This window comes from Erpetoichthys calabaricus, chromosome 1 (genome assembly GCF_900747795.2).
Source record: "Erpetoichthys calabaricus chromosome 1, fErpCal1.3, whole genome shotgun sequence".
Lineage (NCBI taxonomy): Eukaryota > Metazoa > Chordata > Cladistia > Polypteriformes > Polypteridae > Erpetoichthys > Erpetoichthys calabaricus.
The window spans coordinates 286341688-286365032 of record NC_041394.2 but is presented as its reverse complement, the minus strand read 5'-3'; the positions used below and the strand labels follow the sequence as shown (position 1 = coordinate 286365032).

The 23345-nt window shown below is 39.9% G+C and overlaps 2 protein-coding genes across 4 annotated transcripts in view; one reads left to right on the top strand and one right to left on the bottom strand.

Moving 5' to 3' along the window:
* LOC114662582 (NADH-cytochrome b5 reductase 3-like) overlaps nt 1-23345 on the bottom strand; it is a 1047486-nt gene that overhangs the window by 429998 nt on the left and 594143 nt on the right. The gene's annotated exons all lie outside the window — the stretch shown is intronic.
* ric8b (RIC8 guanine nucleotide exchange factor B) overlaps nt 387-23345 on the top strand; it is a 101893-nt gene continuing 78934 nt past the window's right edge. Inside the window, exons 1-2 of one of the 2 annotated variants that reach the window (XM_028816062.2) lie at nt 387-583; nt 22459-22506. In XM_028816062.2, coding sequence (XP_028671895.1) covers nt 500-583; nt 22459-22506 — 132 coding nt within the window. In that variant the 5' untranslated portion in view covers nt 387-499. Of the gene's footprint in view, nt 601-22458; nt 22507-23345 lie in introns of both variants that reach the window. The other variant, XM_051934538.1, reaches the window with a different exon arrangement.

Here is a 23345-nt window from a genome sequence, read left to right as displayed (position 1 = left end):
AACAGCACAATAAACGTATCTGTCGAATTAAGTGCCGCACATAACTCAAGTATCGTTGTCAGTACACAAAACATCTCCACCTAAGTTTAGCACGCTATACCCATTTAAAAATACATACATACTGATGTACACCCGCAAACTGGTAGGACGAGGAATGTTCGAACTAAACTGCACTCCACTCCATAGATGCTTGCACAAGGAGGATGTTGACTGCAGACAAAATGACGCCCATTTTTCTCCAAGCTGTTTTGATGGGTGTGTTTTTTTTTATTTATTTTTTTCGTCAATCAAGTAATTGGAACTGCCTTGCGGTCGTAAGCAAACACTCCAGGGAAAATGTAAACTGAGCTGAGTGACGTCAATAACAAGGGTCAAAGGTGAAAGGTTGTGAAGGGTGTGTCTTCTTGTTGTGTCGCTGTTCCGTATGTTTAGCTTATTCAGCCTGTTGCTGGCAGCCGCCGCAACTGTGTATGTTTAGTCCGTGACTTGAATTTCAGTAATGGATATAAACACCGTTTTATCGAAGGTTGGGAACAGCAGTGATGGAGAAATTGAACACGTATTGCGCGAGTACAACAGGGAGGTAAATACTGAAGACCCGTACGTGACGTCTTGGTTGTTTAATATTATAATGTTCAACATGGACTTGCACAGACAAACCTTTTCGGGGTTTCCATGGGCGATGCGTTTAATTCATCAAAATATGAAATGCAGCGGTTATTGTGTTTTCAGGATTGGTACAGAAATAGGGCAGTACCGTGGTGCTGAGTGCATATGCTGCCAGCTGTGCACGTCTCTGTCAAACAGTTTCCTTGGACACGATGCCCAAGTGATGCCCACGTCAGTTATCTTCGACTGTGTAACATTTTCCCTTTGTTTCTCTTCCTCCTTAATGACCTGTATATTGGTTGTGTATTACATAATGAAGGTTTATATGGGTGTTGACAGGGAAGAGCTTGCAGTAAAACTCCATCATTTTAGCTAATTACATATATTGCACACGTTTGTTTTTATTTCTCCAAAGCCATAAATTTTAGTTTTGGAGATAATCGGTATTGTATGTTACTAAGAGCATACTGTTAATGAGACACTTTGAAATAATACTGTGTTAGTTTGTAAGAATATAGAATACATAGTGTAATGGTAATTTTCATGGTGGGAAAAAATAATAAACCAGAAGCATAAAATTGTAATGTTGACCCAAACAGGTGCCACATACATCTTGGCAATGTGTTCTTTTTAGAACTGCACCCCATACTTGATTCTGAACATACCACTTTGGAAAGCACAGTGAAAATATTAAGAGAAATAGATAGATACTTTATTAATCCCAAGAGGAAATTCACAAATGTGGTACAAAGGAGAAAAATAATTAACTTCCTTTAAAATACATGCAATAATTTTATACATACAGGCCCCCTCCACAGTTATTGGCACCCCTGAGAAAGATGAGTAAAAATGGTTATAAAAAAATCACCTTTTGGTGAATTACCTTCATCTCACACAGAACAAAATGAGAAAAATCCAATCTATAATTGAAGTACATTTATTTATGAGAAAAAAAAAATAGCCCTTCATCAAGAAATAATTATTTTAAACAAAACCACATGTGCCACAGTTATTGGCACCTCTATAAATTCTTAGGAACAAAGTGTAAATTAAGCATTCTTACATCTATATGTTACCTTTTTAAATTGATCAGTGTGTAAAACGTTTCAAGCAGTAATCCAGGACTTACTGTGTCACTGCAAAATGGCCAAATTCCCTTATTCATTCATCAGCATGGGAAAGATAAGAAAACACACAATTCAGATGAGGGAGAGAAAAGTGTGTTTTGATCTGCATAAGGCAGGAAATAGTTATAAAATATCTACTTGCCTGAAAGTGGTCAAATCTACGGTTGGAACAATAATTCAAAAGTTTTAATCAACTGGAACTATTACCAACTTGCCTGGAAGAGTTTATTTTGCCCTAACACACAGTGATGAGGATGGTAAGAGTGGTAAAAAATTCTCGAGGATCACTGCTGGAGATGTGCTGTAGATACTGCCCTCTCAATATTATTTAGTCAATGTACACTATAACAGCAATATAATAATACTCATAATGATATTTTTCATTTACCAATTGTAAATTTGTACTGTAATTTTTTATAAAGCTTTGTTCAGACTTGTTAACTAAAAATTCTAATATCCCTTTTCAATTTCAAATAAGCAAAATGTACTTGGGTGCTCCCTAAATTGATTCTTTAGAGAAAAGAAATGCAATACCTTCAGTCCGTTTTCTTCAACTATTACAAGGTCACAGGGAGCCTGTGTCCAAGGGTGACAATGGGACACGTTGCAGGATGCAGTGGTTGATACTGTATATCCAGTCATATGAAAGCAGACACAGGAAATGATGTTGTACTTTTCACACTGGTCCTTAGGCCTTCAATTGAGCTAGAGTCCCCAGATCAATATCACCGATAACTACTCTGCCAATATGATGCTAAAAGTATGGACGTTTTTTTTTTACATAAACTGCAAAAGGCATTGCTGACTATGGCATCATTTTAATTTGGAACCTGATTTATCTGAAGTTGACATTGATGTGGCCAAACTAGTTGATAGCATTCTAGCTATCCAAGAATTGTTTGAAATGAAAGGTACTGGCCCTTTTGCCTTTGTACTGTAACTGTGGCTTTAGTAGGTATTAATCCACCACACGACAATCTTGATTTACAAATAGAAGCATGGAACACATGCATTAAATGTTTTTTTTTATAGTTACAAAACATGTAATCTTGATGGGCCATAATCACATGTATTAAAAATAGTATAGTGTATTTAATATTTCTACCCCTTCTCTGGCATTAACAGCTGTAACTCTTTTGTGGTGTGATGTAATCAGCCTTTATGGTTTTGCTGATTTTAGCATTTGATCCTAGAACTGCTCCACTTAATTGCGTGGCAGAAAATGATGGACAGTAATCTTATGTTTCTGCTACAGATTTTCCATGGAGTTTAAGTCAGGACCTTGTCAAGTGTCCTGAGGAGTCATGGAAGTAAGCATTTCATTGTACTATGTGTACATGACATTAAACCTGACTTCACTTGACTGCACCATTTAGGCAGTTTCAGTTACTTCTTTTGTAAACAATTGCTACAGTTTTTCGATCCACTTTGATCCTCCCATTTTACCATCAGTTTTGATAAGTCTACCATTTGTTGATGAAAATCAATCTGACTACATATAGTAATGCTGCCACTTCTATACTTCAGTGGAAAGACCATATTGCAAAGTTAAGGCAAAACAACTTCATTTCTGAATCATCAACCCACTGAACTTTTTGCTTTTATTTACAAGAATCCTAAATGTTTTTAAGGCACAACTATGTGTGATGTACTTTTTCAAAATATGGCTTTGTCTTTGCCATTCTACAAAACAGTAAAAATTGGTAATACCTGAACAATGGTTGATTAACCACAGTTTCTTCTGTTTCACTTGTGACACCGTGCAAATGATATGTATTCTCATTCTTCTTGCTTAAATGCTGAGTACCATGGCACAACTCTGGATAGTTAAATGTGTCCTATATTTCCTGATATCCGATGAGGCTCCTTGGGATTCTCAGTGTCCCTGAAATCTTTTTTCTGTCAACTAGTGTTGGATTGATACTAAAATATTAACTTTGATATAGATACCAGCTTTCGGATATCAGTACCGGCACCAAAACAGTTCCAAAACAAATAATGGATAATTACAAACTCCTCCCATCTTACTCTAGACCCCCTAGTGCGCCACACAAGTGCAAACCTCGCTGGTTCACCGTGTCACACTATGCACATCTTCCACCTTGATAGCATAAAGTGTACATCAAAAGCAGTAGGGCAGGTAGCAATTTTGGGGGGGATGGGTGTACTGTTGAAGTCTTGAGCGCCTCAAAGCATTGGTGGTGGAGAGCCCCTGAGAAGTCTCAGTCGCATTGAGGCATTGGGCAGGACATGTCTAAGCGGTAAATTGGAAAGGTCACATTTACTTCTTGTACCAAAAACCCTAAAATGCTGATACTGTTTTAAAGTTTAGCCTTTTGTGCAACCCTACTGTTACCAATTATTTTGTTATGTTCAAAGCAAAATGACACCTTTTATTGGCTAACTAAAAAGATTACAATATGCAAGCTTTCGAGGCAACTCAGGCCCCTTCTTCAGGCAAGATGTAATGTAAAAGGCCAAGGGGCCTGAGTTGCCTCGAAAGCTTGCATATTGTAATCTTTTTAGTTAGCCAATAAAAGGTGTCATTTTGCTTGGCTTTTCTCTACATTCATAATGGCTAACACGGTACAACACCCTAGTACTACAGTTATGTTCAAAGGTAATTGTTGATATTACTTTGTATGCCCTGACCAACAAAGTGATATCACTCCAGCAGGTGCATCCTTACAAATGTAGATTAATTAATTTTAAATGGTAAAGTGCACACAGTTGCATATGTATCAGGAGATTCTTCCCATTATAATGGCATTGTGTAATGACAGCAAATACAAATGGAGGAATATTTTTCAAATTTGGATTTTCAGTTTTATATTGTTTTATTTACTTTTATACCTACAGTATAAACTTATAATGGAACTAGTCATTAAGCCCGTTACAATAACAGGCGCTAGAACAGTAGTGCATAAAGATTAGTAGGAACAGTCTATATTAAATGGCAAGGGACCTTGACCTCATTCTGTTTGTTGGTCGTATTTTTGTTTGTCTTTCAGCCTTTCTTTTGTTGATGTTTACTTGCTGAGCTGACCGTTCTTTGTGGGCTGCCATCGTGTATTGTGTGTCTTTAATTTTCTGTGACAGTAATACTGTCTTGTACGCCTGCTGGCTTGTACGTCCGTAATATACCTTTAATTTTCTCTGGCGGTAATACAGGCGTGCGCGTCGGTAATATGCCTTTAATTTTCTCTGACAGTAATACTGGCTTGTATGTGTCTGTAATATGCGTCACTGTATTGTGTACCTTTAATTTCCTCTCGCAGTAGTACTAGTTTGTATTTCCGTAAAACGCCTGTAATTTTCTCTGACAGTAATATTGCACATCGCTCCGTGCCCTGCGCATGCGCACTTCACCAGAAGACACACACACACGGACACCTGGACGCACACAGGGATTTTATTAAAGAGGATGATAATAGTGACAAAGGGATAAATACTTTCTAAAATGGTTTTTGCAGTGTTTAGCTTTTTATTTACTTTTATAATGGATGTGAATAAGGAGACTCAAAATGTAAACTATGTTTTGTTAACCATACAAAAAAATCCAATTTAAATGTGTTGTAACACAGCAGAATGTGGCAGCGATCTAAAAGTATTTACAACTCCCCCACGCCCACATTTATTGATGTGTTTTTCTATTTACATCCTTCCATCTCTCCGTCTTCAAATTTAGCAGGTAATTCAGGCAAAGGCTAGGTTTGCAGAAAACACAACTACATTTATCTTTTTGCATTTGCAAGCTTCATATTTATCCCCATAGGCCGTTTACAGTACCATTGTGTGAATATGGAATTGCTTCTAGAAAATGGCACACTGTTGCGTTCATACAATGCTGACTTGTTGGCACTGGCAGAAAAGGTTGCAGACGGGAGACAAGAACATGACACATTTAGTTCACAGGAAAGTAAGAGATTAGTAGCTCAAGAAATAGTTCCAAGTCTCTAGGACTAGGGGGCTCCGCCCCCTGCTCGCTTCGCTCACCAACCCCTGGTGTTGGGTAATTATAAATAGTGTGATGAATGTATGAAGTATAGCATAGTGTGAAGGTGTAGATGACGCATATAGGAAGCCAAGAATAAATTGCAAGGCACAGTGTAAAGATTTTTCGGAAAATTTCTTTGTACACAACATTAGTAGTAAAGATGGTGTCTTGTTCTTGAATGAGTTTCTTTTGGCATGGATCATTTATAACCTTAACTTTAACGTCAGATGAACGTCAAACTCGTGATAAGGCCACATAAAGTTGTCCATGTCCAAAAACGGGGTCAGAGAGGTAGATGCCAACCTTGTTCATGGTTTGGCCTTGTGATTTGTTGATGGTCATGGCAAGTGCAGGTTTAATGGGGAACTGTCGCCGTTTAAGTGTAAAAGGTAATTCTAGGTCAGAACTTGTAAGGTCAATTGTAGAAATCAAAACAGTATTGTTAGCATGTGATCCTGTAAGAAGTTTTGCCTCAATAACATTGTGTGTCATGGTGTTGACGACTAAATGTGTACCATTGCATAAACCTTGTTTAGTGTTAAGGTTTCTTAATAGCATAATTATTGTTCCGATTGTAAGGTTAAGATTGTGTTGTGGTAATCCGGCTGGGTTAATAGTGTTCAAATATTGTAAGGGGAAATTAAGATGGTCATTGTTGTCAGCAGAGTAAACTTTGTCAGAGCTTAGAAAGAGCTGTGCCTCTACAGGAAGTAATGCACTGACTTGGTTATTTATGTGATCAACATTAATATTTTTTGGACATAATATAGTCCGTTGTGTTAAAAGGGGTATTTGGTCTAATGAGATTGCTGTTCCAAATACCTCCGTAACTAAGTCGTCGCAGATATAGGCTTGAGGAATTGTAATAATATCTGGGTGAAGTCCATCTGTATTGGTGAGTGTACCATCTCCCCGTTGTAAAAAACAATTGTTATATTCTGGATCTGGACATCGCATGTTTTGTACCAACTGTATCTTTTGAAAGCAATGCCAATTGTCCGCGTAACATTTTTTGTTCCGTGGTTTTAGAAGCGCGTTGTAGGCACCGACATTTATTGTTTTTTTTGATGCGGGTTCGTGTTTGAGGTCCCGTTACTCGAGCCGTCTCGTTCTGTACCCGTGATCGTGAATTCATGACTTGTTTGTTCTTTATCGTTAGTAATATGGATAAGTAATAAGGAGGATCGCACTCACTGTTAATATGCGGACTGTTCGTTTCTTCGTATTATCACCAATCAGGTCTCGCGCCTGTATATGTATTGTAGTCCGGTCTCTTGTTGTTTATGTATGACGTCGTCCGGGTATTTTAAGGTGGACTGAACAATAGCTGAGCGCATGGCATGTGGAGCAATAGCTAAGCACTGTCTAAAATCTCCTCCTAATAAAAGTACCTTTCCTCCAAAGGGAATATTATTATTCATTAACGCAATGCCAATTGTCCGCGTATTTTAAGTTGGACTGAACAATAGCTGAGCGCATTGCATGTGGAGCGATAGATAGATAGATAGATAGATAGATACTTTATTAATCCCAATGGGAAATTCACAATAGTTAAGCACTGTCTAAAATCTCCTCCTAATAAAAGTACCTTTCCACCAAAGGGAATATTATTATTCATCAACGTTTGTAGAAGTTTATCAATGGTGATGAGTAAGTGACTGGATGCCATTGTACATTCATCTATAATTAATAGTTTGGCAAGACGGATGTCACATGGATTGTTACTGTTCATTTTCATAGTGGATACCGATGTTTCTGTGACTGGGACCGGTATTTTGAATAAGGAGTGACATGTGTTTTTGGAGCCGAGACATTTTTTATTCCGCGGTTTCAGAAGTGTGTTGTAGGCGCCGACGTGTATTGTTTTTTTTCATGCGGGTTCGTGTTTGTGGTCCCGTTACTCGAGCCATATCGTTTTGCACCCATGATCGTGAATTCATCACTTGTTTGTTCATTATCGTTAGTAATATGGAACGTTAATAAGGACGATCGCACTGACTGCTAATATGGAGCCTTTTCTGATCGTGAATGCATGACTTGTTTGTTCTTTATCGTGAGTAAAATGGATAAGTAATCGAGCTTTTTTTTTGAGGGGCGCACTGCCTCATTTTTTATTTCTGTTAGTGGAGGGGGGCTTTGTGTGTCGTGGGTCTGAATCCTCTTTTTTGTGTGTGTCCTGTTTCGTGTGGTATGGGCTTCGTCTGGCGCTTTGTTGCATGGGTCTGTTGCTATGGGTGCGGAGCATCATTTCTCATTTTCCGGTGCTTGGAGGGTTTCTTCGTATTATTACCCATCAGGTGTCGCGCCTGTATATGTATTGTAGTCCGGTCTCTTGTTGTCTATGTATGACGTCGTTTGTTGGCGTGCGTTTTCTTTGAGGGGCACGTTGCCTCATTTTTTATTTCTGTTAGTGGAGGGGGGCTTTGTGTGTCGTGGGTGTGAATCCTCATTTTTGTGTGCGTACCGTTTCGTGTGCTATGTGGCACTTGCGTCTGACTATTTTGTTTTTGGTGTGCTAGGGTCGCGTTGCCTCATTTCTTATTTCTGTTAGTGGAGGGGTGCTTTGTGTGTCGTGGGTCTGAATCCTCTTTTTTGTTGCATGGGTCTGTTGCTATGGGCGTGGCGCATCATTTCTCATTTTCCGGTGCTTGGAGGGGGGCTTTGTGTGGCGCCTGCGCAATACGTCTTTTGCGTCCACGGCCCATGTCCCTGCGTCCATCCGGTTTACCATTCTCGTTTAGTAATATGGATTGCTTCATAGTAAAGTTTACACAATTTTCCTGTGAATTAATATGTTTTAGGGGTGTACAGTATGGCCTAAAATCCACATTATGCGAAAGTGAAAATTCTGATGATTTTGCAACATACTGGTATATATTTTGCAGACAGACACTTGTTTTTTTTATAACAGCAACATTTATTTATATAGCACTGTTTCATATAAGTAATGTAGCTCAAAGTGCTTTACAAGATGAAGAACGAAAAAAGAAAAATATAAAAATAAGATTAGGCAATACTGAGTAACAAAGAATAAAGTAAGATCCGATGGCCAGGACGACAAATAACATGTATTACTAATTAATGTAATGATTTAAGTAATTGGTGTCAGGTGTGCCTCTTATCCATTGAAACACTTGTTAACACTCTGCTAACCAAATATATTTGACTACAGTTGTTCCCCTCTCTAGAACTGATAAAAGTACAGCTTCTCTCACTCACAACGTTACTTCCAAGTGAACACAGCAGAAAACACAACTTCTTCCTGTCCTCCTGTCTTGTTTCCATTGATTCATCAATCAGACTGAAGTGCACAGAACTCTGGGTAAAATTAGGAGTAGGCTCCCTTATTACACAGTTTCCATTCAAGTCTATACACAAAAGCATTGCCTTTAAAACACCAATAAGACCACCAAAAAAAATCACGTTTCCTTTTATATTCATGTTCGATGTTTTATATTTAAATGTGTTCACAAGTTTTTCATTAGTTTTTAGCATACCAGTGAAATTGTTTTCTTAAAATCCACACAGACAGAAGAATTTCATTCAGTATACCGGATCAACTGGTGTTATCACCCAGTACTAATTTGTTTCATATGGATGGTAATAAATAAACTCTTTGTCTCACTGTGTAATGCATGACTGTACCAATTTACTGTAAACACACCGCTGTATAGTTTCCGCTGATGGATGTCATTTATGGCAATGTGTTTCAGTCCCAAAAGTGGGTCATGAGTGAAAAAAGGCCATTTCAGTGCCTGAGTATATCACACTTTCCACCTACATACCCAATCCCCTCACGTCCCCCCCCAACCTGTGCATTGCTAACACCACAATATACAGTACATTTATCAGTGAGTTTGTCCCACTAAAAGTGTGCACTTTTCGATATTATATTTGTTGTCAAAAAGACAAGACATACTCAAATAAAGGTTTGGGGCAACCACCCGTATAATCTGGTATCCTGGCTGCAAAAGTCGTTTTATGTAAATAAACAGCACGGGTGTGCATACAATTGAGTCCAAGACAAGACTGAGGAATTAGGACAAAGGGCAGGGTTTTAAAGGGGAAGACAGGAAGTGAGGTCATAAGGATCAGGGACGTGTTCGTTCTCCATTGGTTCGGGCCCGGACGTGACGTCAGAGGGGCCGGAGCCAGTAAGGACTCCTTCCATTGGCTCGGCCCCGGAAATGATGTCACGAGAGCCAGTTGGAATCTCCCAGGAATGGTCTGCAGGCAAGAAAGAAAAAGAGTCAGTGCACTCTGCCACCTCTCGGCATATCTCAGAACTGCCGTCACTCAAGCCCTTTAGCTGCCTCCCATGCGCACATGTGTGACAAGGCCCCCCCCCTCAGCCCAGACCCGTCGGGTTGGGCGACCCTAACCGAGAGGTCGTGAACTCGGGAAAGAGCATCAGCGTTGGCATGGAGAGAGCCTCGGTGATGAACGAGCGAAAACTTATATGGCTATAGGTCAAGAAACCACCTGGTGACCCGTGGATTCGACTCCTTGTGCAGGGCCATCCACTGTAGGGGTGCATGGTCCGTGACAAGGGTGAATTCCCGGCCCAACAGGTAGTACCTAAGCTGAGTAATCGCCCACTTAATCGCCAAAGCCTCCCTTTCCACCGCTGCATACCTGGTCTCCAGGTCTAACAGTTTCCGGCTCAGGTACATGATCGGGTGCTCCACACCATCGACGCTTTGGCTCAGCACTGCTCCCAAGCCTGTGTCCGAAGTGTCCGTCTGGAGGATGAAAGGCAAAGAAAAGTTAGGTGCCATCAAAATAGGTGCGGATGTAAGGGCCTGCTTTAAGTCACTAAATGCAGCGCCTGTCTTCTCAGTCCATACCACAATGTTCGGGGCCCTCTTCCTTGTTAAATCAGCCAAGGGCGCCGCTCTCTCTGAGAACCGGGGCACAAACCGGCGGTAGTACCCCGCTAACCAGAGAAAGGCTTGGACCTGCCGCTTGGTTCGCGGACGGGGCCATTTCAAAATGGCGTCTACCTTGGAGCACTGTGGCCTTACGGTACCCAGACCCACCAGGTAGCCTAAATACATTTCTTGGGATTAATCCTGAGCCCGGCCTCACCAAGTGTCCGCAATACCGCTTGGACATGCTGTAGGTGTTCCTTCCATGTGCTGGAATAGATGACCACGTCATCCAGGTAGGCAGCATTGTATGAGTTATGAGGCCAGAGCACTTTGTCCACCAGACGCTGGAAGGTGTCAGGGGCCCCATGTAACCCAAATGGAAGGACACGATACTGCCAGTGTCCGCTAAGGGTACTAAACGCCGTTTTTTCCTTTGCGGAGTCCGTTAAAGGAACCTGCCAGTACCCTTTTGTCATGTCAAGTGTGGTCAAATATCGAGCCTTTCCAAGCCTCTCGAGGAGGTCGTCCACTCGTGGCATTGGATAGGCATCAAATTGGGAGACTTGATTAAGCCGATGGAAGTCATTGCAAAACCTCTAACTTCTGTCAGGCTTACCGACCAGCACAATGGGACTGGACCAGGGACTATAACTTTCCTCAATCACTCCTAGTTCCAGCATGCGCTTGATCTCAAGCTCCACTTCAGCCCTTTTTGCCTCGGGAAGGCGATACGGGCGTTCTCGGACAATAACCCCTGGCTCCGTCACAATGTTATGCTCAACCAGAGAGGTACGTCCAGGGTTCTCACTGAATACCTCCTGAACGGCCCAGATAACTGTTTCCAGCTCTTGCCGTTGTCGGGGACTTAAGTCCGCACCGAAGTTAAGGCTGTGAGTGTGAGCGAAGTGTGAGCGGGGCTGGCCGGAGGAGGGATCGGGATCCCTGTCCTTCCACGGTTTCAGCAGATTCACATGATAAACCCGCTCTTTCGGCCGACGATTCGGTTGACTCACCAAATAGTCGACCAGTCCTTTCCTCTCCTTAACTTCGTAGGGGCCTTGCCAATGGGCAAGCAACTTCGAGTGGGAGGTAGGCACTAGGACCATGACCCGATCTCCCGGGCAGAACTCCCGGAGAGACGTGCCGCGGTTATAATAACGGGCCTGTGCTGTTTGGGCCTCTTCCATGTGACTTTTAAAGAGGGGCCGTATCTTTCCAAATCTATCGCCTAATTGCGCGATATACAGTCATCCCTCACCTATCGCGAGGGTTACGTTCCAGAGCCCCCTGCGATAGGTGAAAATCCGCGAAGTAGCGACCTATATTTATTTTATTATTTATACATATTTTAAGGCTTTATAAACCCTTCCCACACTCTTATAAACCTTTCTCACTCTCTTGTTAACCTTTCCCACACTCTTATAAACACTTCCTATGCTCTTAAACACTTTCTACATTCTTAAACACCTCAGACCAACACTGCACACTGCATGCAGCGATCAGACGTCGATGTGTCTGCACTCGCTTTGTGAAGGGGGGCAGCTGAACTCATGCTGAGCAGAAATGGACTTTGTGCTGCTTCTGCCAAAATGCCTGCTTGTCGCTCTGCGCGTTCGGAAGGAGGAGGAGGAGTGGGGGTGTGTGAGGGCTGAACGCACTGTTCGCTCAAACCCTCCTCCCCGGAGGCGCAGTACGCTCCTGCCACTTCGCATTGTCAAGGGGGTGGGGAGCTGAATGAACGCTAAGGAGAAGTGGACTTTGTGCTGGCTTTGTGCTGCTTGTCGCTCTGCGTGTCAATAATTTAAAAGCCTGTACAGCACCTATTTTCCTGTCTCACTGTCTTGTCTTGCGTGAAGTTAAAATGTTTTATAATAGTGAGATGTTACTCATATCCTTAGCCCGACATCCACATATCATATGTGTTTTATAAGTTTACATGTGTTTAAAGCATGTGGGATGGGTATTTTAAGGCTTAAACTATAAAAATGTTTATTTATATGGTCTTTCTATATCGCGGATTTTCTCTTGTTGCTGATGGGTCTGGAACTTAACTTCCGTGATAGGCGGGTTATCACTTGTATTTAAAAACCCGCGAAGTCGTGAATCCGCGAAAAGTGAACTGCAAAGTAGCGAGGGATTACTGTACTCTAATATGTTTGTAGAGGGAAGAGCCTCTTCTTCCCATCCTTCTTTTAAAATATCCAATATGCTCCGGGGTTGTCGCCCATACAGTAATTCAAAAGGGGAGAACCCCGTGGAGGCTTGAGGGACTTCCCGATAGGCAAAAAGGACGAGGGGGAGGAGCTGATCCCAGTTCCGTCCATCCTCGCTGACCACCTTACGTAGCATCTGTTTGAGAGCCCTTTAGCTGCCTCCCATGCGCACGTGTGTGACATTGTTTATCATTGCACTTATTACACCAAATGGGAACCTCTGTAATTTCTTTTTAAAGTTTATCAACAAGCTCAAACATCCTGGTGGTGTGAATCCTCTCCTTTTGATTGTGTACCACAAGGCTGTGTGTTAAAAGTTGCAATGGAAAATGTCTCCTGGGATCTTCATTGACTAAAAACATATTAAAATGGGTCTTAAATCTAAAAGGTTAAGAACTACTGTTTAATGGTATTAATATATTACTTTTTCAGTTTTTTCTGTCTCTGTCATAATTTCAACCAAATCAAAATTAAAAAAATTATAATGCATTTATTTTTCTGTTTTTGAAGAACAGAACAGAATAGAATTCTACTTTGCTAATAAAATCCAGAGTTCTCTTGTTAACTGTCTTTAAGTTATCATTGGATTTGCATAATTATTGACTGTTGTAGTGAATTGTGTATTTTCACCAATGACAATACAAAATACATTTTACTAATGCTAGAACCAGGGTTTGGGACTTGTTGACGTCATATACAGGCCGGTTGGAAAGGGGATGGAAGGGCAGAAATGGCCCACAGGCCGGGAGTTTGAGACCCATGCCCTAAGTCATACTGCTGTTGGGTAACTGGACGTATCAGAAGTGTACTATGTAAGTGGATGAATCAGAAGTGTAAACGTACTGCAAATCATCAGCCAGGTATCTGGCTGTTTTATACTGGTTGCAGTTAAAATGACAAGTATTGTTGCTTTTTAGTCAATTAGGATGGATTGGTTGTTTAGATTTTTATTTGGGGCAAGCCACTACAAAGTTAAGATTGTGTTTTTTTTATTGAAAAAGCTTTTTTGGTTTGAGAGCCCTGGTTAAAACTAAAATCGACTGCTTACATCTATAGGTGCTGGTCATAAAATTAGAATATCATGACAAAGTTGCTTTATTTCAGTAATTCCATTCAAAAAGTGAAACTTGTATATTAGATTCATTCATTACACACAGACTGATGTATTTCAAATGTTTATTTCTTTTAATGTAGATGATTATAACTGACAACTAATGAAAGTCCCAAATTCAGTATCTCGGAAAATTAGAATACAGTAATCCCTCGCTGTATCGCGCTTTGCCTTTCGCAGCTTCACTCTATCGCAGATTTTATATGTAAACATATTTAAATATATATCGCGGATTTTTTGCTGGTTCGCGGATTTCTGCGGACAATGGGTCTTTTAATTTCTTGTACATGCTTCCTCAGTTGGTTTGCCCAGTTGATTTCATACAAGGGACGCTATTGGCAGATGTGCTGAGAAGCTACCCAACTTACTTTTCTCTCTCTCTCTCTTGCGCTGACTTTCTCTGATCCTGACGTAGGGGGATTGAGCAGGGGGGCTGTTTGCACACCTAGACGATACAGACGCTCGTCTAAAAATGCTGAAAGATTATCTTCACGTTGCTACCTTCTGTGCAGCTGCTTCCTTCACGGTGCTTCGCATACTTAAAAGCCAAACAGCCCTATTGATTTGTTTGCTTTTCTCTATCTCTCTGACATTATCTGCTCCTGACGCGCACTCCTTTGAAGAGGAAGATGTGTTTGCATTCTTTTAATTGTGAGACGGAACTGTCATCTCTGTCTTGTCATGGAGCATAGTTTAAACTTTTGAAAAAGAGACAAATGTTTGTTTGCAGTGTTTGAATAACGTTCCTGTCTCTTTACAACCTCCTGTGTTTCTGCGCAAATCTGTGACCCAAGCATGACAATATAAAAATAACCACATAAACATATGGTTTCTACTTAGCGGATTTTCTTATTTCGCGGGTGGCTCTGGAACGCAACCCCCGCGATGGAGGAGGGATTACTGTATCAATTAAGACCAATGCAAAAAAAGGATTTTTAGAAATGTTGGCCAACTGAAAGGTATGAACATGAAAAGTAAGAGCATGTACAGCACTCAATATTTAGTTGGGGCTCCTTTGGCCTGGATTACTGCAACAATGCGGCGTGGCATGGAGTTGATCAGTCTGTGGCACTGCTCAGGTGTTATGACAGCCCATGTTGCTCTGATAGTGGCCTTCAGCTCTTCTGAATTGTTGGGTCTGGCGTATTGCATCTTCCTCTTCACAATACCCCATATATGGGGTTAAGGTCAGGAGAGTTTGCTGGCCAATCAAGAACAGGGATACCATGGTCCTTAAACCAGGTACTGGTAGCTTTGGCACTGTGTGCAGGTGCCAGGTCCTGTTGGAAAATGAAATCTGCATCTCCGTGAAGTTCGTCAGCAGCAGGAAGCATGAAGTGCTCTAAAACTTCCTTGTAGACGGCTGTGTTGACCTTGGACCTCAGAAAACACAATGGACCAACACCAGCAGATGACATGGCACCCCAAACCATCACTGACTGTGGAAACTTTACACTGGACCTCACGCAACGTGGGTTCTGTGCCACTCCTCTCTTCCTCCAGACTCTGGGACCTTGATTTCCAAAGGAAATGCAAAATTTACTTTCATCAGAGAACATAACTTTGGACCACTCAGCAGCAGTCCAGTCCTTTTGTCTTTAGCCTAGGCGAGACGCTTCTGACGCTGTCTCTTTTTCAAGAGTGGCTTGACACAAGGAATGCGACAGCTGAAACCCATGTCTTGCATACGTCTGTGCGTGGTGGTTCTTGAAGCACTGACTCCAGCTGCAGTCCACTCTTTGTGAATCTCCCCCACATTTTTGAATGGGTTTTGTTTCACAATCCTCTCCAGGGTGTGGTTATCCCTATTGCTTGTACACTTTTTTCTATCACATCTTGTCCTTCCCTTCGCCTCTCTATTAATGTGCTTGGACACAGAGCTCTGTGAACAGCCAGCCTCTTTAGCAATGACCTTTTGTGTATTGTCCTCCTTGTGCAATGTGTCAATGGTCGTCTTTTGGACAACTGTCAAGTCAGCAGTCTTCCTCATGATTGTGTAGCCTACAGAACTAGACTGAGAGACCATTTAAAGGCTTTTGCAGGTGTTTTGAGTTAATTAGCTGATTAGAGTGTGGCACCAGGTGTCTTCAATATTGAACCTTTTCACAATATTCTAATTTTCCGAGATACTGAATTTGGGACTTTCATTAGTTGTCAGTTATAATCATCTACATTAAAAGAAATAAACATTTGAAATACATCAGTCTGTGTGTAATGAATGAATCTAATATACAAGTTTCACTTTTTGAATGGAATTACTGAAATAAATCAACTTTGTCATGATATTCTAATTTTATGACCAGCACCTGTACATACAGACACCAATCATCTGAATTCCTGAAGTTTTGTCTATGAAGGAAATTGTCCTAATAAGGATATTGTCAAATGACTGCAGCTGATCCACTGCTCAAAATTCAAATCTTAGACTGGGTACTTCATGTGTGGAGTTTGTTTGTTCTGCTGGTGGCTTGTGTGTTTTTCTATGGATGATTGACTCCTCTGCCCTCATGCAAAAGACTTTAAAGTTAGGCAGATTGGAGACTCTGAATTGACCATTATAAGTAAGAGTAGGTAAGTGCACACTGTGATGGACTGTCTTGTAACCTGCAAAGGATTCCTTCCTTTATGCGCTTAAAACTTTTGGGAGTGGCAATCCACAACTCTGAAATGGATAAGCAGGTATAAAAATAGCCAGATGTATTTACCACTAACAGTATAAGTAAAACCCATATCTGAAGCTGAGTTTCTTTCTGTTGGCTTGCTACAATTGTATGACATATACTGTATGTAGTGCACATTGCAAGGTTAGATTTGTGGTTTACTGTATCTTTTATTTGTCTTTCAAACCTTTTTCATTGTTTAAGCTTATTTGGAGTTTATTTTAATTCTTATTGAACACAAGTATTGAATTCCCACCTTTTCTGAGGAAAACTGTTGTTTCCATACACTAGGCCTGTTTCATTTTGTATATTGTTTTAACCCAAACTTTGTAACAGTACAAGCTTACAGATGAAAGTGTTGAATTAAAACCTGAACGAAGGTATCATTTTTACAGAATATGCTAAAGGGTAAAATGATATTAAATACCAAAATTCCCATTATTCCTACAAATTACCCATTTTAGTTCAAAAGATTAGTTTCCTGTAAAATTGTGTTTTGCAATGACCATCAAAAAAAAAGCTAAGGCAAGTCATTAGGAAAAGCAGGAATTCACTTATGGTTGAATATTTTACTCATGGGCAAATGTATGTAGCATGTTCAAGAGTATGGGGCACCACTGAACTAATAATATAAGCTTCTAAGGAAAAAACAGCAAAACTACACATACAGTAGTGTGTATAGAAAAGAACTCCAGTTACAGTTGGGCAAAAAAGTATTTAGTCGGCCACCAATTGTGCAAGTTCTCCCACTTAAAAAGATGAGAGAGGCCTGTAATTTTCATCATAGGTATACGTCAACTATGAGAGACAAAATGAGGAAAAAAAATCCAGAAAATCACATTGTCTGATTTTTAAAGAATTTATTTGCAAATTATGGTGGAAAATAAGTATTTGGTCACCTACAAACAAGCAAGATTTCTGGCTCTCACAGACCTGTAACTTCTGTAAGAGGCTCCTCTGTCCTCCACTTGTTACCTGTATTAATGGCACCTGTTTGAGGTTGTGGATAGATGTCTTTTATATTGATAACGAGTTCAAGCAGTCACACTCCAAACTCCACTATGGCCAAGACCAAAGAGCTGTCAAAGTACACCAGAAACAAAATTGTAGACCTGCACCAGGCTGGGAAGACTGAATCTGCAATAGGTAAGCAGCTTGGTGTGAAGAAATCAACTGTGGGAGCAATTATTAGAAAATGGAAGACATACAAGACCACTGATAATCTCCCTCGATCTGGAGCTCCACGCAAGATCTCACCCCATGGGGTCAAAATGATCACAAGGACGGTGAGCAAAATCCCAGAACCACATGGGGGGACCTAGTTAATTGACCTGCAGAGAGCTGGGACCAAAGTAACACACTACGCCGCCAGGGACTCAAATCCTGCAGTGCAAGACGTGTCTCCCTGCTTAAGCCAGTACATGTGCAGGCCCGTCTGAAGTTTGCTAGAGAGCATTTGGATGATCCAGAAGAGGATAGGGAGAATGTCATATGGTCAGATGAAAAAAAACTCTACTCGTCGTGTTTGGAGGAGAAAATGCTGAGTTGCATCCAAAGAACACCATACCTACTGTAAAGCATGGGGGTGGAAACATCATGCTTTGGGGCTGTTTTTCTGCAAAGGGACCAGGACGACTGATCTGTGTAAAGGAAGAATGAATGGGGCCATGTATCGTCAGATTTTGAGTGAAAACCTCCTTCCATCAGCAAGGGCATTGAAGATGAAACGTGGCTGGGTCTTTCAGCATGACAATGATCCCAAACACACCGCCCGGGTAACGAAGGAGTGGCTTCGTAAGAAGCATTTCAAGGTCCTGGAGTGGCCTAGCCAGTCTCCAGATCTCAACCCCATAGAAAATCTTTGGAGGGAGTTGAAAGTCTGTGTTGCCCAGCGACAGCCCCAAAACATCACTGCTCTAGAGGAGATCTGCATGGAGGAATGGGCAAAAATACCAGCAACAGTGTGTGAAGACTTACAGAAAATGTTTGACCTCTGTCATTGCCAACAAAGGGTATATAACAAAGTATTGAGATGAACTTTTGTTATTGACCAAATACTTTTTTTCCACCATAATTTGCAAATAAATTCTTTAAAATCAGACAATGTGATTTTCTGGATTTTTGTTTCTCATTTTGTCTCTCATAGTTGAGGTATACCTATGATGAAAATTACAGGCCTCTCTCATCTTTTTAAGTGGGAGAACTTGCACAATTGGTGGCTGACTAAATACTTTTTTGCCCCACTGTACCTAACAGCAATATGACTTAGGGCCATTTCCGTCCTCCCATCCCCTTCCCACCGGCCCGTATATGACGTCAACAAAATAATGTAGTCCGGCCCACGAATGCTAAATTTATTTAACTATTTTCGCCTACTTCCTTTGTTTACTCGTTTAAGTTCAAACTAGTTTAAAAATAATATATTTTAAATTAAAAAATGATTTCAAATTAATGTAAATCTTTCAGTTCTGTCATTTGGTACAAATGTACAGTTTTTGATAAAAAGAAAGCAAGTTAAATTTTTTTTTGGAATTCATTTGCTTGCTTATCAATATAAAAAATATGTCTCTTTCCAAACCAAAAAGGAAGGTGGATGATGAACACAGACAATTTCAAGAAAGATGGACATTACAGTATTTTTTGTGGAATTCAGTGGAAATGTCACCTGTCTTGTATGCAAAGAAAAAGTCGCTGTTTTACAGGAATATAATCTCAAACATCATTATTCGACTAAACATCAAGAACAGTATAAGTATTAGAGGAAGAGAGGAAAAAACTAGCTACGCAGCCACATAAAGGCCTGAAATTACAGCAAAGTCTTTTTCGTAAAACAAAGAAGGATGCCAGTGGTGCGGTGGAAGTTATGTGGTAAGTGAGTTAATCACTAAGGCAGGAAAGCCATTCACCGAAGGGCAGTTTCTTAAAAGTCGTTGAAATATTGTGTCCAGAAAATATGGGCTTGTTAAAAAATATTGGCAAACACCATACCAGAGCGAAAAGACGAGTTATCAAATGACATTTATGATCAGTTACGTGAGAAAGCTGAAGTTTTTACTGCATACTCTGTGGCAGTTGATGAAAGCACCAACAAAACCGACACTGCTCAACTAGCAATTTTCCTTAGGGATGTTAATTCCCACTTTGATATGAGTGAAGAATTGCTTAGTTTATGTCCGATGCATGGCCGTACCACAGGCAATGATATATATCAGCTTCTGTGTGACGTGACTGAGTGTGCTGGTTTGCCATGGAACAAACTGGTAGGCATCACCACAGATGGAGCCCCGTCCATGACAGGCAAACAAAATGGACTGGTAGCGTTGGTTCAAAAAAAATTACAAGAGGAAAAATGTGATCCAGTAGTAGTTTTACACTGCATTATTCATCAACAAGCACTGTGCAGCAAATGCTTAATATTTGAACATATCATGTCTGTTGTTCTGAAATGTATTAATTACATCAGGTCAAGGAGTTTATAGCATTGCTAGTTCAGAACCTTTTTAGAAGAAATTGAGTCAACTTAGGATGATGTACTTTACTTTACTGAGGTGCGCTGGCTCAGCAGGGGAAATATCCTAAAGAGATTTTTTGTGTTAAGAACAGAGGTGAAAAATTTCATGGCAGATAGCAGAATGGATGTTCCTAAGTTGGAAGATCCACAATGGGTTATGGTCTTTGCTTTTTTAGTGGACATTGCACAGGAGCTGCACATACTTGAAGCTCCAGGACCCCGATCAGATCATCACAGCAGCTTATGAAAGGGTGAAAGCTTTCACCACAAAATTGTAATTATGGTAAACAAACAAAGCTTTCTGCCAAAAATCTCACATATTTCGCAACATGTAGATTTCTTGTGGAGGATGGCACAGCATTCAGGAGTGATACATAATGCATCTGCTATTGTAAAACTACTTGTAGGAAATTGATCAACGTTTTGCTGAGTTTAGGTCACAAAGCAAAACATCTTCCAGCTGTTTGCAGACCTCTTTTCAGCTGATGTGGAGAGTGTTCCAAGTTTGTTCCAAATGGAACTTATTGACTTGCAATGCAAGTGAGTTAAAATCTAAGTTAAGAGATGCACAGGGAAAAGCAGACTTGACTGGACAGTTTCTGAGAGAATTACCTCCATCCTTTCCAGAGCTGTCCAAAGTGTTCAGTCAGGTAATGTGCTTTTTTGGAAGCACACACCTGTGTGAGAAACTTTTCCCAACTATGAACTTTAATAGATTCAAGTACAGGTGTAGGTTTACTGATGCTAATCTTGAAGCTGTACTCACAGTTTCAACTGTAAACTCCATTAGGGCAAATGTGGCAAGGCTGTGTGAGCAGAAATGCTGCCAGGTTCCTGGACAGACATAGAATATAAGTTCAAATGTATTCAGGTATTGCATGTGTTAGGTTAATTCAAAGTTTAGGTAATTTATTTAAGTTCATTTAATGAAAAAAGAATTGCACTTTTAAAAGTAATGTATTTAGAGTACAGTTTGCTTTTTGAAAAAACATGTTAGCAATGGAAATAAAATAGATTTAAAGAATATTACTATCTCTTGTTGTACTTGAACATTCATGTGGCCTCTGTATGATATGACATTACCAGCAGTGCCCCGAAGCCAATTTGAGTTTGAGACACCTGACTTAGGCCCATTGTCAAAGCCTACACAGGTTGTGTGTGCGTGTGTGTATGTGTATACACACTTAAACTTTACAACTATATTCCAGTAAAATAGATTAAAAGTAATGATATTTGAAAACAAACCCAACTACACTCATAGGAACATGTCAAGAGTATGTTTCTATACACCTGTATTTATATTTTTAATGTCCAGCAATTTTACACCAAACAAAGTCAGATATTTAGTCAGTTAATTCTCCCAGTCTATTTTATTACTTCCTCTTAAGGTAATTTGTGTCATTAAAATTCATGTTGTTTAACTGATCACATTCCAGTTGTAGGTTCTCTATTCTTAGCATTCATTTCAGCATTCTGGATTGTGTGTTATTTGTTGGTCACATTAAGATATTACCTTTTCTTGTTAATATTGTTAGGTAATTGGTGCAAAAGCAAAATATTCTTCTTTTAACAATAATGTAAATATATATAGTCTCAATTAATATTTATGTACTTTCAATAAGGAGCCACATGAAATGTTGTGTTTGTATTCAAATTTGCATCATAACATCTGTTTTTCTATTTTTATTCTCTCTCTAGAACTTTGTTCAATGGCTCCATCAAGGCAAGGCAGTTTGTAGCAACTGGTGCCAGATTCTACTTTGCATTTTAACAGGTTTCGCAACATATCTGATTCATGGAATGAGAATACATATCTGGGGACAACTCTCTAAAATCTGGGCAGTGAATAGCAACAATATCCACAGCTGCAAAAATGGCTACGCACGCTGTCATTCTTTATAAAAACCCACTCCAAATTTCCTCCTGTCAGTGCATTTTAAACATTTGGATTATGACTAAAAAAAACAGTGATGGCCAGTAAATTTGTTAAAATACATTTCAGAATGGATGTCTTAAAATAACATTCAATTCAGTATTGTGGTCTATACGGTATATTCTGGTGTGGCATGTTTGGCGATTACAAATTAATTTTGATTTTAACTAGCTTTAATTATTATTTTAGATGTGCAGTCAGAATTTGCTGTACATTCTCATCCATGGTCCACAGTTCTACCAGCATCACAGCTGTCAGTCATATTTACTGTTTCGGTGTATTGACTACAGAAACCAGCATCTCCTGTGGTTCATCATTATCAACTGCAAAAGTACTTTGCTCAACAGGAGTTCTTTTCTCCTGTTGTGCAACTACACCATATCTTGTGCAACTACTGTTTAATGTTTTTGTTTATGTGTTTTATAGAACATTCAAACATTCAGATTTGATCCTAATGAAGAAGAAAAGAGAAAAGTGAGTATTACATTAAAATAACTAACTACTTAGCTAAATTGTTTTTATGACAATAGGAATTATTTTTAAACAGTAATTATTTTATTACTTTTCCAGGTTTTGATAACAATATTCTTTTACATGTCAGTGCTTCCCTTGATGGATAAAATTTAAACAAGTTACCTACATTAAATCATGTTTTAACTTTGTTTAAAAAAAAAAAAAAAAACCTCCTTAATTTCATCAGCACATTTTAGTTCCTTCAGAAGAACTATTGGAATGTTAACAGGCCAACTAGGAAATTGGTCTAATCTGACATCCTCCTACTTTTAGATCTTTTCCATCGTTCATAGGGTCACTTACACCTGCAACCTCAGTCCTTAGGTCATTACCCTTAATTTTTTAAGTAAGGATGGAGACATAGACTGAATAGTAGATTGAAAACTGTTTTTAGAGACTATCTTTTGCTTTGCCATGGTGGTGTGGTACAATGCCTACAGTACTGAAGCTTTTTGAGGTATTGATTTATTAATCTCACCTTTGCCTCTTGCACTACTTTTGAACAGGAACCCAATATACTAAATGTTTTCTGTTTGCAACAGCAGCTAGTCTTTTATGGGAAAGGGCTCTGATTCTCATTCCACTTTCATAACACTTGACTGTGAACTCTCCAGTACATGCTGAAGATCATTCAGATGAAGCCAAGTGAATGATAACATCAGCAAAATGCAAAAGGTGCAAACCTCAGGTGTTAAACCTGGAAACTCCAAGAGCACCTGTCTTTATATTCTATCCATGAAGAACAAATAAACCGGACCCTTTTCAAAGTGCTAAAATTATTTTATTTTGGTCTGATGTAA